Raw genomic sequence first — 14682 nt, forward strand, 5'->3', positions numbered from 1 at the left:
GACTGGGATTCACGGAAATCCAACCGGCCTGCAGGCTGGAGTCCAACACTGAAACTATTCAATTGTTTTTCAGATAACTATTATCATTATGTATAACAATCGTTGTGAAAATAAATCGGAGAGATTTCGATTTAAAGGTTTTACGTATTTTTGAAACAGGTTTCAAAGTGTGTTGATTCTGTTATGAAAGATCATTTTCGACGTTCCAAAGTAAAAGTTCAGTGCTAAGACCACCTAAAGATCAATTTTAAATGTTCCTATTATTAATTAAAACATGTTTCGCTTTAGTTTTTATATTTTATGTTGACAATTTATTGCTTTAAATCTTCCTAGTGCAAAAACGGTAAATTTCACCTTTTGACCTCCAGGGTCACTAAGACCAAAGGTGAATTTAGCAAGTTTACATTTTTATTGAAAATGTGATTACTTTCGATCATTTTCAGCTTCTTTTCATAATACAAGAATGACTGCGCATTCACTTTCAGTGCAAATGAACTCATTTGACCTTTGACCCTGAATATCTCAAAAACGCCCCAACGGCGGACTGATTACCACTCGGAATCGTATTCTACGCAAAATTTCACTCTAGAAAAGTTTGGTCTGGTTTTGTGCCCATTTGATGGACACACACACACACACACACACACACACACCCCACACGCGCTGAGCCTCCGGTCTATAGACAAAGTTTTCAGAGAAATGGAACAGAGCACAGAGCTAGAAAATTTAATTGACTGTGATAAAATTCTCAAAAATTCATCTTCTAGTGTTTCACAGTTGGCCTAATCGCAATCACCAAACTGTTATCGCCCAGTCATGCATCACATTCAGTCTCATTGTATGCTGAATTTAAAGAGTGGCTTGAGTTTATTGGCAGTGAAGACAGCAAGACATTCAAAGGTTTTGTTTCTAACAGATTCGTGCGCATTGCAGAACTCACAAAATTATACTTGAGAAACAAAAGTGACATGGCTAGTTTTTTGAAAGCGTAGTAGACAGTAACTTAAACTGTCTTGTATTGGTCGTGTCAACTTTTATTGAGAACGAATGGTTTCAGTTGTGTGCAGAAGTATATTTATTCTCTAATGGGTAATAACTAAATATTTCCGGTTATAGATTTACTTGGGATCGACAGACGTGGTTCAGAAATGATGCGAAACTGGACAGTTGTGAAAGAGTTCTTCGAAAAAAAAGCTACCAGAACTAGAAAAGTTGTATACTCACTTCCAGAAAACATCTACTGGTAAAGGTTAACTGAATGGTGCCGTCTTGGAGGCAATATGTGAAGTGCTGAAGAGGCAATTGGCTGAAATGAACTACTTCGTAAGCAGTGATGATAGCGATTCACAAGTCCAGAAAATGCAAAAGGCTCCTCTAACAAACCTTGGCTTTATTTTTTTTGAAAAATCATAATAATCTTGTTTACACCGTGTGTGACCATATTAGAGGTATAGCAGCTTTGTTCTAGAAAATTATTATGGCACATGGACAATACGTGGATGCTCAAATAGAGTATGACTAACAACCAGTGATGGGATTTCGCCCGTATATTCCAGACATGTCCGACACTATTTTCCAAACATCATAAATTTTAATTGTCCGACCAATCGGACATCAAGACATGTTGAATAATATTAAAAATTCCAAAATTAATATAGTGTACTGAGTGTATAACTACCACTCGACCCAATTATCGTTGATAATTGGCTAGATTGATAAGGTAATTAAAGATACATTATGGGAGATTCGATAACGAGTTGGCAGTTCTCACTATAATAGTTAAAAACTAGATAAAGGAAAGGCAATTTGCTGAAAATTTTATTCAGATTGATCCACTATGAACCGAGAACAAAGCGATTGAATTTCCGCCTAGCCTTAATCATCATTACTAAAGTCAGTACGATGAACAGCATAGTCTCGATTATCCATTTAACCATTAAATCGTGAAGGAAAGTTATGCAGTAAATCTGCTCACAATCCACTAAAGATCGCAGGCTAGCGATGCCATCTAGAGTTGATTATAGTCTGGATAGGTTAATTAATATCTAATTGATAATTTAGATAACATTTCACGCCTAAAGAAAGACCTGCAATAGACAGATTTAGCTCTTGCATAATGTATTTATCAACGTATTTATCGTGTTAAACCGTCTATACACCTACCTTGATTAAATACTTAATCTGCCTTGATTGGCTGACTTAATCTGCTTCTCCTTTGTCTACTATATATCAATCCAATCAGAGTGATTATAAACTTAATCTATGTGATTAATCATTTATGGCAAGGTTTCGGGGCATTTGTGTGGAACTTTTCACCACCAGAGTTCCACAAGATATTGGGTTTCCAAAAACAAATACATTCCACAAATTTTCGACTTAGAATAATTTTGATAGAGTGATTTGGGTCTGTTGTGTTTTTCACCACAAGAGTTCCGCAAGAAATTGGACATAGAATAAATAACAATTTTTTCAAAAATTTCTTCTCGGGGGGGGGGGGGGGGGGGGGCCCCTATATGCTTGTGTGGTACCACATTCCACAAGATTTTCGACTTACAATAAGTTTCATAGAGTGTTTTGGGTCTGTGGTGTTTTTTGCCACAAGAATTCCACAAGAAATTGGACGAATATTTAGATTGGAATATGGAAGTAGTTAATTGTTTTAGACGATAGCGACGTTTACTGGCAAATAGATTTCGGGATGTCATTTTTTTTACCTTCCCTATATAAGTCGAAATGAAGTTTAAGAAAAATGCCCCGAAAAATACAGTAATTTTGGAGGAATTTGAAACAGGTACAGATTGGCAGTAGACGGCACACTTTTATTTTGCGGTATTACGATGGCAAGTAATTTTGTAGGAATATTATTGACATAAATTTGAATACCGTACAGGAATTAAATATGAAAAATAATGAGGTGCACCTATTTTTTTATTGTTCCCTGCCTTTCAAAGAAAGCAGGGGACTATTAAAATGGGTTCGTCTGTCTGTCTGTCTGTCCGTCACACTTTTTGGGACACAATAACTCTCTTTGTAATTGAGCTAGAATGTTCAAACTTTGTGTAGGTGTTTATTAGGTCAATGTCTTGATGTAGTTCGAAGATGAGCATTTTCTGCTTAGAGTAAGCAGAGATAAGCAATTTGATTGGTTGATGCTTTGGGATACGATAACTTTAGTTCTAATTAAGTGAGAGTGATGAAACTTGGTGTATAGTTTTATTACATCAATAACTTGACAAAGTTCGATAGTTAGCATTTTCTGCTTAGGGTAAGCAGAGCGATGAGCAATTTGATTGGCCAAGATTTTGGAACATAATAACTCTCATTCTAATTGAGTTAGAATGTTCACACTTGGCATAGGTGTCTATTAGGTGAATGCCTTGATGGAGTTCGAAGATGAGCATTTTCTGCTTAGGGTAAACAAAGATAAGCAATTTGATTGGTTGATGCTTTGGGACACGATAACTTTAGTTCTAATTAGGTGAGAGTGATGAAACTTGGTGTATAGTTTTATTACATCAATACCTTGACTAAGTTCGATAATGAACATTTTCTGCCGAGGGTAAGCAGAGCGATAAGCAATTTGATTGGTCGAGACTTTGGGAACACAATAACTCTCCTAATTGAGGTAGAATGTTCAAACTTGGTGTAGGCGTTCATTTTGTGAATGCCTTTATGAGGGTTGATGATGAACATTGTCTGCTTACAGTAAGCAGAGATAAGCAATCTGATTGCTCGATACTTTGGGGCATGATAAATTTGGTTATAATGAAGTGAGAGCGATGAAACTCGGAATATAGATTCATTATATTATTACCTTGACTAAGTTCGATGGTGAGAATTATCTGCTCAGACTAAGAAGCGATAAGCAATTTGATTGGTCAAGACTTTGGAACATAACAACACTGCTTTTAATTGAGGTAGAATGTTTAAACTTGATGTTGATGTTCATCAGGTGAATGTCTTGACTGAGTTCAATGATTAACATTTCGAGATGAAGCTAAGCAGAGCTAATCAATTTCATTGATCGATGCTTTGGGACAAGATAATCTTGATTCTATCTGATAGAGAATGACGAAACTTAGTGTATAGCTTGATTGCTCGATACTTATGAAAAAAACAAATGTGCTATTAATTAATATGTGTCATCTGTTTATTTTTGGAATTTGGCGGGGAACATCAGCCTCGCTGTTGGCTTGTTACGTATGAATTTGAATATTTTGTTGATTCCTGATTCTGAATTGTGGTTTGAAAACGCCTGCTTAAATAACGATAAGAGTTATGCCCTTTTATTTTTGGGAAAAATTGTCCAACAAGAAAAATTTTGAAATCCCATCACTGTTAACAACATACGCTTCTCATCATTGATAAGGTTCACACCTAACAATTAACTTTTATTGTTCTACTACCGGACATTCATCATTGTAGCACAAATCAGAAATTTCGATTCTGATTGGTCGAAAGTGTGGTCGAATGGACAATAAAACCGCTCTAAATTATAAATATTACAGCATACTTTTTTTCATTTTTGTGCTCAATGATCTTCCTCAACTCAGGGGGGTTGGATGGCCGAATGGTTAGCACGTGCGTGCTGTATCATAAGGCCGGTCATGGAATCAACTGGCGTGGTTTCGAATCCCGGTTGTACGTGACAAGGAGTAGGGTCATCTGTCCAACCTCGTGGGTTTTCTCCGGGTCCTCCGGTTTCCTCCCACGGCTAAAGACCCCTACGCGCAAGTGAATTATTGAAATAAAATTAAACCATATGTTAGTCCCGAAATGACCTAGTTTGTGTCGAGTGGACGTTAAACCCCATTTCTCTGTTTTCTTTTTTGGTCGGCTAGCTTCACTCACCAATGTTTACTTAAGTGGAATTTTTTAAATCATGCTTTGATCAAATTCTGACTAGCATGATCTGTCTAATAATAAGTCATTAGTCACAAGAAATCGCTTGAAAATATAATGAGGGAATCGAAAATAGCAGCTGAAATAGGCCTAATAGATAGGAATTACGCCAAAATTGACATATTGACAATGTGTTATCTAGCAACCGCTAGAATCCTAGACATTACATACTTTTATAGGGTATTTTTGAGGATGAAATCATAAACTGCAATTTTCTGAACAAGAACTAGCTACAAAATTGTGATGTCTGCAAATAAAATAATAAAGGCTGAAAACTCACAAATGTAAAATGGAACTCCCAAAGCAAAGTCATCTTTGTTGCCAAGAGTTACTCCTTTTTTAGTCTCGGATACAATGTATAGAAGCCACATAATCTCACGATTGGTGTTATAGAGTTGTATAAATAGTTGTCAACAAAGTTGTGTTGGTGATTAGTTAGGAGATAAACATTTTCTTTTTATACGCCCACATTGAAATGTGGTCGTATATTGTCGTCTGTCGGTCCGGCGTCCACAATTGCTTATGGACGCTCTAGAGGCCAAAGTTAATATCCGATTGACCTTAAATTTATACACAGTGTTTAAGGTCTTGATACGAAGAAGCCTATTGATTTTCAGCGATTTCTGATAATTACTGCCAGAGTTATGGCCCTTTATCACTTCAAAAAATCTTGTGGACGCCATAGAAGCCAAAGTTAATATCCGATTGACCTTAAATTTATACAGTGTTTAAGGTCTTGAGACGAAGAAGCCTATTGATTTTCAGCGATTTCCGATAATTATGGCCCTTGATCACTTCAAAAAATCTTGTGGACGCTCTAGAAGCCAAAGTTAATATCCGATTGACCTTAAATTTATACAGTGTTTAAGGTCTTGAGACGAAGAAGCCTATTGATTTTCAGCGATTTCCGATAATTATGGCCCTTGATCACTTCAAAAAATCTTGTGGACGCTCTAGAAGCCAAAGTTAATATCCGATTGACCTTAAATTTATACACCGTGTTTAAGGTCTTGAGATGAAGAAGCCTATTGATTTTCAGCGATTTTCAATAATTACTGCCAGAGTTATGGCCCTTGATCACTTCAAAAAATCTTGTGGACCCCCGAGAAGCCAAAGTTAATATCCGATTGACCTTAAATTTATACACAGTCTTTAAGGTCATGAGACGAAGAAGCCTATTGGTTTTCACCGATTTCCGATAATTACTGCCAGAGTTATGGCCCTTGATTTTCAACGATTTCCGCTGTAAAGGCTAAAGTTATCATCCAATTGACTTTAGATTGATACACAGAGTTTAAGATCTTGAGACGAACAAGTATACTGATTTTCAATGAATTTTTATGACTTGAACAAATCCATGATATTAAAAGTTTTGTATACAAAACGTTAGCATGGGGCAGAACTTTATAAAAAACAAACAAATTCTAATGGTTTTCTGATAATTACTTCATGAGTTCTTGTTCTTAATCAGATTTTAGTGTATTATAAATGTTTCATTACCGATGTAAGAATATGCGACAACTCTTGTTGACTTCCCGGACGATTTAGCTGCTGTGGCCGTATGTTTTGTTGCCTGGCAACCTATCTTTCGTATTTAGAGGGGGTTTATTGTCCATTTAACCATGCTTGAAGGGATTTTCTTCGGGACTATTTAGGAAACAATTTTACACCCATTTTAAAAAGTCGTTATTTGGCCACGTGCTTGCGTTCATTTTTCAGAATATTCTCAACAGATTTAGACTGTCCTCGCATTCCTGCAAGTCTTGAGTCTCTAGTAAATGAATTATGAATTAATAATGACTGATTGGTGTGATCTAGTTTCGGTCATTTTCCATAGCCCTCAGTCTTGACCAGCATATATGGCCGACATGGAACCCGTATATAACTGTCAAGGTGGGTGTTAGAGGTTAGTTTACACAAACCATCTTTAACTTATTTGTAATAACTTCCATAATTTTATTTTTTACATGATTTTGTTTATTTTCTGTTCCCAGCAATCTGTTCAACTGGTGTTTAACAACAACCAAGAAAAGGATTGCGGAGTACAGGAGAGAAAAGATCGCGAAAAAAAGGCAGAAAAAGACAGTCAACAGAATATTATAATTACAAACTCAAAAATTGAAAATGAAAATAAGACTAAAATATGTGGGTTACCCATCCCAAAGCAAAGTGCCAATATTCCTAAGTTTTATTTTCCGACTGGTAAGCCTGTGCCTTCAACAGACAATGATTTGATCATACAACAGGTAGCAGCAGAGTTCTCTAAATTGGATTATGGAAAAGTTCATAAAGATAAAATGGGTGCCATAGCAAAGGTAAGTTGAAAAATAATTAATCATAATTTTTATACACCCACATTTTCATGCGAGAAACTTCCAATCAATAGAAGTAGGTAATACAGACCAATTACAGACAGTTTGATGGGATCAATTTTGACTATGTCAAAATGATGCATTTGATATTCAGATAAGTTGATAAAATAATTAATAGAATACAATATCGAAAAAAACATTGTTTTATCCAGTGTTTCTTCAGTAAAAATACTAACCTCTTCAGGGATGAATAACTTTATGCAAAATGACCAGAAGTCAGTTATGACATGATAAGAATGATGAATTCATTGACTTAGATATATAATGTCCTGTCTCACCGGCTCGAACGACACCGCGGAGTCTTTACTCGTCGAGACCTGGCTCCCCATTAGCTTATGCTCTTCCCTGGCGAAAGAATAAAACTGTTTTTGCTACCATTTTCGTTTAATCAATCTTGGGCTGCGGTAAACACTGTACAGCCACATTCCCTGCCTCTACCTTAAAAACATTACTGCTATAATGGCGGGAAAACAATACAGAATCCACTTTCGGTTTACATGAGTAATTCACATTTAAAATGATGGACACTATTGAATCACATTAAGGTAGAAGCAGGTATGTGGATTACCAGCTACATTGTACAAATACGTATATTTATCAAATAAAAAGAAAGGTCATAAATATTATGACAGTCCTAATAAAATAACACCACTCCCCACTTAAAAGTTTATCTTTTACACATCTCCTTTATCAGCGGCTAACAACACAACTAAATCGCACACTGGTCTCGAGTATGTTTTTTGCTGTCCTTCTAACACAGGAGCACCCAGGCCTCTCTAACAATTCCGTCTTCGCTTACTTTGATTTTAGTTACGCGTCCTTTGGGCCATAGTCCCGTCATGGAATTCTTATCTCTAATCAGAACAATATCGTTTACTTTAATATTTGGACTTGAGCTTTTCCACTTTTTTCTTTGTTGATGATTTTGGATGTACTCTTTTCGCCAACATAACCAGAATTGGTCGGACAAATATTGAACTCTGCGCCACTGTTTTTGACAGTACAGATCTGGCCTAGTGAATTCAACTGGGGGTGGGAGATAAGGGCCTGTCTTCATCGTTAAGATATTTGCTGGTGATAGTGGTTGAGGTTCGTTGACATCTGTAATTGGGCGTGAGTTGACTATTGCAGCAGCCTCTGCCATTAGAGTGATTAGTAGATCATGAGTCAGTGGAGCTTTACCTAACTCAAGAAGCATACCGTCTAAAACTCTTCTTAACGTACCAATCTGGCGCTCCCAGATGCCCCCGAAATGTGATGCATGAGGTGGGTTGAATTTCCAATCACACTCGTGCTGTATTAGGAATTGTCAAATACGGTCATTCTTAATTTCCTTGAGTGCCTCTGTTAACTCAGTTCTAGCTCCTATAAAGTCTGTGCCTTGGTCTGACCGTAGAACAGTGACAGGTCCACGTAATGCAATAAAACGACGTAGGGCATAAATGAATGATGAGGTATCCATGGATTCAACAATTTCTATGTGGAGGGCTCTACTGTTTAGGCAAGTGAAGATCAAACCCCAGCGCTTGCTATATGCTGATCCACCACAAGTTTTTCTAGTTGTGATTTCCCATGGCTCGAATGCATCCATACCAACATAACTGAAAGGTGCTGAAAATTGTAAACGATCATCGGGAAGGTCAGCCATCTTTAGTGTCGCACAAGGGCGACGAAGAAAGTTACACCTAAAACAGTTTCTTATGTAACTACTGACTAACCGTTGTCCGGCAATGATCCAAAACCCTGATTGTCTAATTTTACCATGTGTTATCAGTCTTCTCTGATGATAGTGGCGGATTAAAAGAGAAGTGATGTGATCATTTTTGGATAATATTGCTGGATGTTTCTCTGGAATAGGCCACTGTGCTCGTCTCAAATGTCCACCAACCCTGAGCAAACCATCTGTATGGATGAAGGGATCCAGGTCTTGAAGTGGTAAGCCTTTGAGCGGGCTCTTCTTAGAAACATGTTTCTTTATCTTTCAGAATGGAGATCTCTTTTAAGAAGATGTTGTGTTAAACATGACTGATGATGACGTCTTTGGCTTCTTTTATTTTACGCCCACATTTTCATGTGGACGTATATTGTCGTCGCCCCTGTCCGTCCGTCCACAATTGCTTGTGAACATTCTACAGGTCACAATTCTTATCCAATTTCAACAAAACCAGATATATCGGTTTATCTCCCCAAGATCTCGGTTCCTTTCAATATTGGCATGTATCGGACCGTAACTTCATGGAGAATGCCCCCTGATTGTACGAAAAATCGGGTTTTTAGCTTGTGAACACTCTAGAGGTCACAATTTTTATCCGATTTGGTTTAAACTTGAAATGTATGCTTATAACCCACAGATCTCGGTTCCTTTTGATATACGGGCATATCGGACCGTAACTTCCTGAATTATGGCCCCTGATTGTAAAAAAACAACGCGTTTTTAGCTTGTGGACGCTATTGCCATCACAATTTTTATCCGATTTAAAAAAACATATTACTATATCACCGTTACACCCTAAGGACGACTGAGTTTGAATTTCGTTAAAATCGTCCCAAAATTGACTGACAAAATGGCCGCCGTTCGTTCTCAAATAGCATAAAAATATGGTATATCAAGGTTGTGGACCCTATAGAGGTCACAATTTTTATCCGATTTTGTTGAAACTTGATATGTAAGTTTATAACCCAAAGATCTTGGTTCCTTTCGATATTCGCGCATATCGGACCGTAACTTCCTCAAATATGGCCCATGATTGTACGAAAAATCACGTTTTTAGCTTGTGGACCCTATGATGGTCAGAATTTTTATCTGATTTAAAAAACCGTATTATTATATCATCGTTACACCCTGAGTTCGATTTTTGTGAACATCGGCCCAAAACTGACAGACAAAATGGCTGCCGTTCTTCGTTCTTTCTCAAATAGTGTAAAAATTGTGACCTCTATAGGGTCCACAACCTTGATATACCATATTTTTACGCTATTTGAGAACGAACGGCGGCCATTTTGTCTGTCAATTTTTGGCCGATTTTCACGAAATTCGAACTCAGCCATCCTTAGTGTGTAACGGTGATATAATAATACGTTTTTTTAAATCGGATAAAAATTATGACCTCTATAGGGTCCACAAGATAAAAACGCGATTCTTCATACAATCAGGGGCCATAATTCAGGAAGTTACGGTCTGATATGCGCAAATATTGAAAGGAACCAAGATCTTTGGGTTATCAACTTACATTTCAAGTTTCAACAAAATCGGATAAAAATTGTGACCTATATAGTGTCCACAAGCTAAAAACGTGATTTTTATTACAAACAGGGGCCATAATCCATGAAGTTTCGATCCGATACATGCCAATATCGAAAGCAGCCGAGATCTTTTGGAGATAAACCTATATTTCAAGTTTTGTCAAAATCGGATAAGAATTGTGACCTGTAGAGAGTGTCCACATACAAATTGTTGACGGACGGACAGGGGCGACGGCATAATACGTCCACATGAAAATGTGGGCATATAAAAATCACGTGTCAACAAAATATTCAAATCCGCTCGTAATAAAAATAGGAACACCTCGCTATTTTTGTACGCCCACATTCTCGTGTGGATGTATATTGTCCTCGCCCCTGTCCGCCCGTCCGTCAACAGTTTGTTTATGGGCACTCTACAGGTCATAATTTTTATCTATTTTCAACAAAACTTGAAATATAGGTTTATGTCCCTAAGAATTCGGCTCCTGTCGATATTGATATGTATCAAACCGCAACTTCATGGAGTATGGCCCCTGAACTTACGAAAAATCACGTTTTTAGCTTGTGGACACTGCACATGGAAGATACAATTTTTATCCGATTTTGATGAAACTTAAAAGGTACGTTTATAACCCAATGAACTCGGTTCCTTTCGATATTCTCGCATATCGGATCTAAACTTCCTGGATTATGGCCCATGATTATACAAAAAGTCGCGTTTTTAGCTTGTAGCCCCTCTAGAGGTCGCAATTTTTTTTTTGATTTTTAAAAACGCTAATGATGACGGAGTTCGAATTTTGTGAAAATCGGATCGAAACTGTCAGACAAAATGGCCACTCCTCGTACACAAATAGTGTAAAAGTATGAAATTCCAAGTTTGTGGACACCCTGGAGGTCACAATTTATATCTGATTTTCATGAGACTTAAAATAATTATGTTTAGATCCCAAAGATCTCGGTCCTTGTCGATTTTCGCGCATATCGGACCGTAACTTCGTGGAATATGACCCCCGATTTTAAGAAAAATCGCGTTTTTAGCTTGAAGTTCCTCTTGAGGTCACAATTTTTATCTGATTTTAAAAACCGTTTCAATATATCACCGTTACGCCATAATGACAACTAAATTCAAATTTCATGAAAATCGGAGCGAAACCGCCGGACAAAATGGCCGCTCCTCATAAGCAAATAGTGTAAAAGTATGTAATTCCAAGATTGTGGACACTCTAGAAACACAATTTTTATCCGATTGTGATGAAACTTAAAATGTATGTTTATATCCCAAAGATCTCAGTTCCTTTCGATATTCGCGCATATCACATCGTAGCTTCCTGAATTATGATCCCTGAATATACAAAAAACACGTTTTGATGTTGTAGTCCCTCTTAATGTCACAATTTTTATTCGACTTGATGAAACTTTTATATTATATACTTTTATATCCCAAAGATCTTGGTTCCATTTGATATTGTCGCATGTCAGTAATATTCCTACAAAATTATGTGTTTTCGTTATACGATAGAATGAAATTTGCCGATCTGCGCCTGTTTCAATCAAATTCACACCAGTAATATTCCCCCAAAATTACGAGTCTTCATTTATACGTCAGCAAATGAAGAAAGGCGTCCGAAATAAGAATTATTTATGGTGATGTCAAATCATTTTCGTAAAATGGTATTTTAAAATTACATTGATAGTTAAATTACTTGTAAAAGGCATACATAACTTCGGCGTATGGCGTACGTGACCGTTAACATATAACACATACAATTTGTTTCATAGTAAGCACTGCCTTACATAGTAAGCGATTTTCGTGCAACAATCGAGATCGCGGGAAAGTGCCACTGTAGATGGGAATTTAAAGAAGTAGTTTCATTACGGAAAATAAGTTAAAGGTTTAAGAGTGTATCCGCGAGAAGACCATGCAAAAATCGCAAAAAGTGCTAAGATGGGGGGTCGGCAGTTTTTGATCAAACTTATGGTATGACACCCCCTAGGGGCAAGAGGTAACATGCTGAAATGGTTACAGTCTGATGTTGCTCTAAAGGACTGTACAGGAATTATTCATTTTATGGGTAAAATTGCGGTTTTCACATGTGTATTTATCACCCTGTTTAAGCACAGACTGCATTCTATGGTGGAATAGCAACCTTCAAATTTTGACCCTATCTGATAAAGCGGGTGGTCAACTTCTACCCCAGCACTAATTTGAAAAAAAAAATCAGTACATACTAATTTTGTGTGGACTTGTTTTAGGGTACCATATTCACATTGTCCTTAAAGTGCAGAAAAAGATACACTGTAACTTTTTCTTTCATGGTCGCAAGTAGAATTTCTTTGGATGGTTTTGAAGTACTAAGCACATAGTATCCATAGGTGTAAGAAAAATGACCGGAATGCAACATACTTAAAATATACAGCTTATTGAAAAGTGCTAAAAATAAGCTTTTGTGATACATTTTTTGGCAAAATTAATTAGAGAAATACATTTTTTGACTTTTATACGTTTTCATCATATCTATAGCCATTATTTGTACCATGTTGTACTCTATATAAGTGTGTATTTGTATTTATTGTATATTTGGTATGGTTGTATTGTCCCTTTAACATATTTTTTGTATTGTCTCTTTAAAATTTCATTTTCAAACAAGTTACCGAAAATGGCTACAAAATGTTTAATTTCAGAGCATGTTTCCACTATTCATTTTGGGACACATCCACTGATTTCTACAATACAGAAATGTGGAAGCTTAAATATTAACGGCAACGAAGCCTAATTGCGTCGAAGTGGGTGACATTGAACAGTGTAGTATGGTAGCGACAGCTCTCGGGCACCGGCAGCTGCATCTTCAGGGCCGGATTTAGAATAAGAGAGGCCCTAGGCAAACCCCCTGAACAGGGCCCACGACATGGACCTTGGGGCCCTGGGACAAGCAACTCGGTGAGAGGGTGGGTCGGGGGAAGTCATGCGGTTGATGGTTCGAATCTCACTTTTAGGTGAATTTTTCATTTTCGTTGGATTATTTTATTTAAAATAATGTCTATTTGAGAGTAATGGATATGTTTGTTAAGATTGAGCACGTCGAAACTCCAATGGAAGGTCGTGGACAACTGCAGAAGTCAATTCCCGTTGACGCCAGATGAGCCATGAACGATTACAGGCCTTTGAAAGTATTTTTTTTCAAGATATTTTTATAAAACAGATACTAATGTATTTTAGGGCTGGTAGTAAACACCATATGAATGAAAAGGAAAATAAATTGTTAGTTTTTTTATCTACTACGGTTAATTATCTCCAAAATAGGGAAATTACAGGTTAATTTCATGGGTTATTGATTCCTTTACCTAGTTTTTGTCAAGTCGATTCCGGTCATTTTTATTTTTTGTATCAAATGTTGGGAGGTTGCTTGTTCACGTGAGCATAAATTTTTTAAACCCACCCAATGAAAGAAGTAGCTATAGGGCGTCAAACTTTGGGTGACGAAAAATGGGGAATTTAGACAGGCTTTGATATCCAGTCCGTATACAGATCTCGTTCGCCAGAATCGTCTGAAGTTAATATTGTGGTAACAGCACTGAGTCATCGATAAACTGTGTGAGTTTGGTCTTTCTGCTACGTATAGTAAAGGTGTAAGGACTTGCCAAAGATGGTATTTGAGAAAAGACAGATTTTGGCAATTTCACCATATGAAAAATGTTTTTTCAATTTTCTCATACAGGAATTGAAAGATTTATCTAATATTGCACATTTATGTGTTTTGGGACTATCCCAACTTATAAACCAAATTTGGTCAAAATCTGTGATTGAAGCCTTAGCACCTTCTGCATGGTTTTCTCGCGGACACGCTCTTAATAGCTAACAATAGACAGAGGTTTTGAAATTTATAATGACTGTCCATTGATTTGGGGTGTTATATACTATTAGGATAATATGTGACATCAAGGACTAGTTTCTACATACTGTCAGTTGATATCAATGGATTAAACTTTCCGGCAATGGAGACACCACCGAGGTAATCACGTAGATAAGATTGATACTCATTATTGGATTGATGAAAAGTCCGACAAAAGAGACGCAATGACTTCTGTTCAAGATTAGATTGGTAAATTTCCCGACAAAGTAATAAGTCAGTCAAGCAAGGCAGATTAAGCAGGTAAACTACGTAGG

General features: G+C 36.9%; 1 protein-coding gene across 7 annotated transcripts in view; it reads left to right on the forward strand.

Moving 5' to 3' along the window:
- Nucleotides 1-14682, forward strand: part of LOC126808777 (serine/threonine-protein phosphatase 2A regulatory subunit B'' subunit beta) — a 281556-nt gene that overhangs the window by 114517 nt on the left and 152357 nt on the right. For all 7 annotated transcript variants that reach the window (XM_050533746.2, XM_056101922.1, XM_050533748.2 and 4 more), the window contains one exon: nt 6897-7217. In XM_050533746.2, the coding sequence (XP_050389703.1) occupies nt 6897-7217 (321 nt within the window). The remainder of the gene's footprint in view (nt 1-6896; nt 7218-14682) is intronic.

The sequence above is a fragment of the Patella vulgata genome, chromosome 1 (assembly GCF_932274485.2).
Source record: "Patella vulgata chromosome 1, xgPatVulg1.2, whole genome shotgun sequence".
NCBI lineage: Eukaryota > Metazoa > Mollusca > Gastropoda > Patellidae > Patella > Patella vulgata.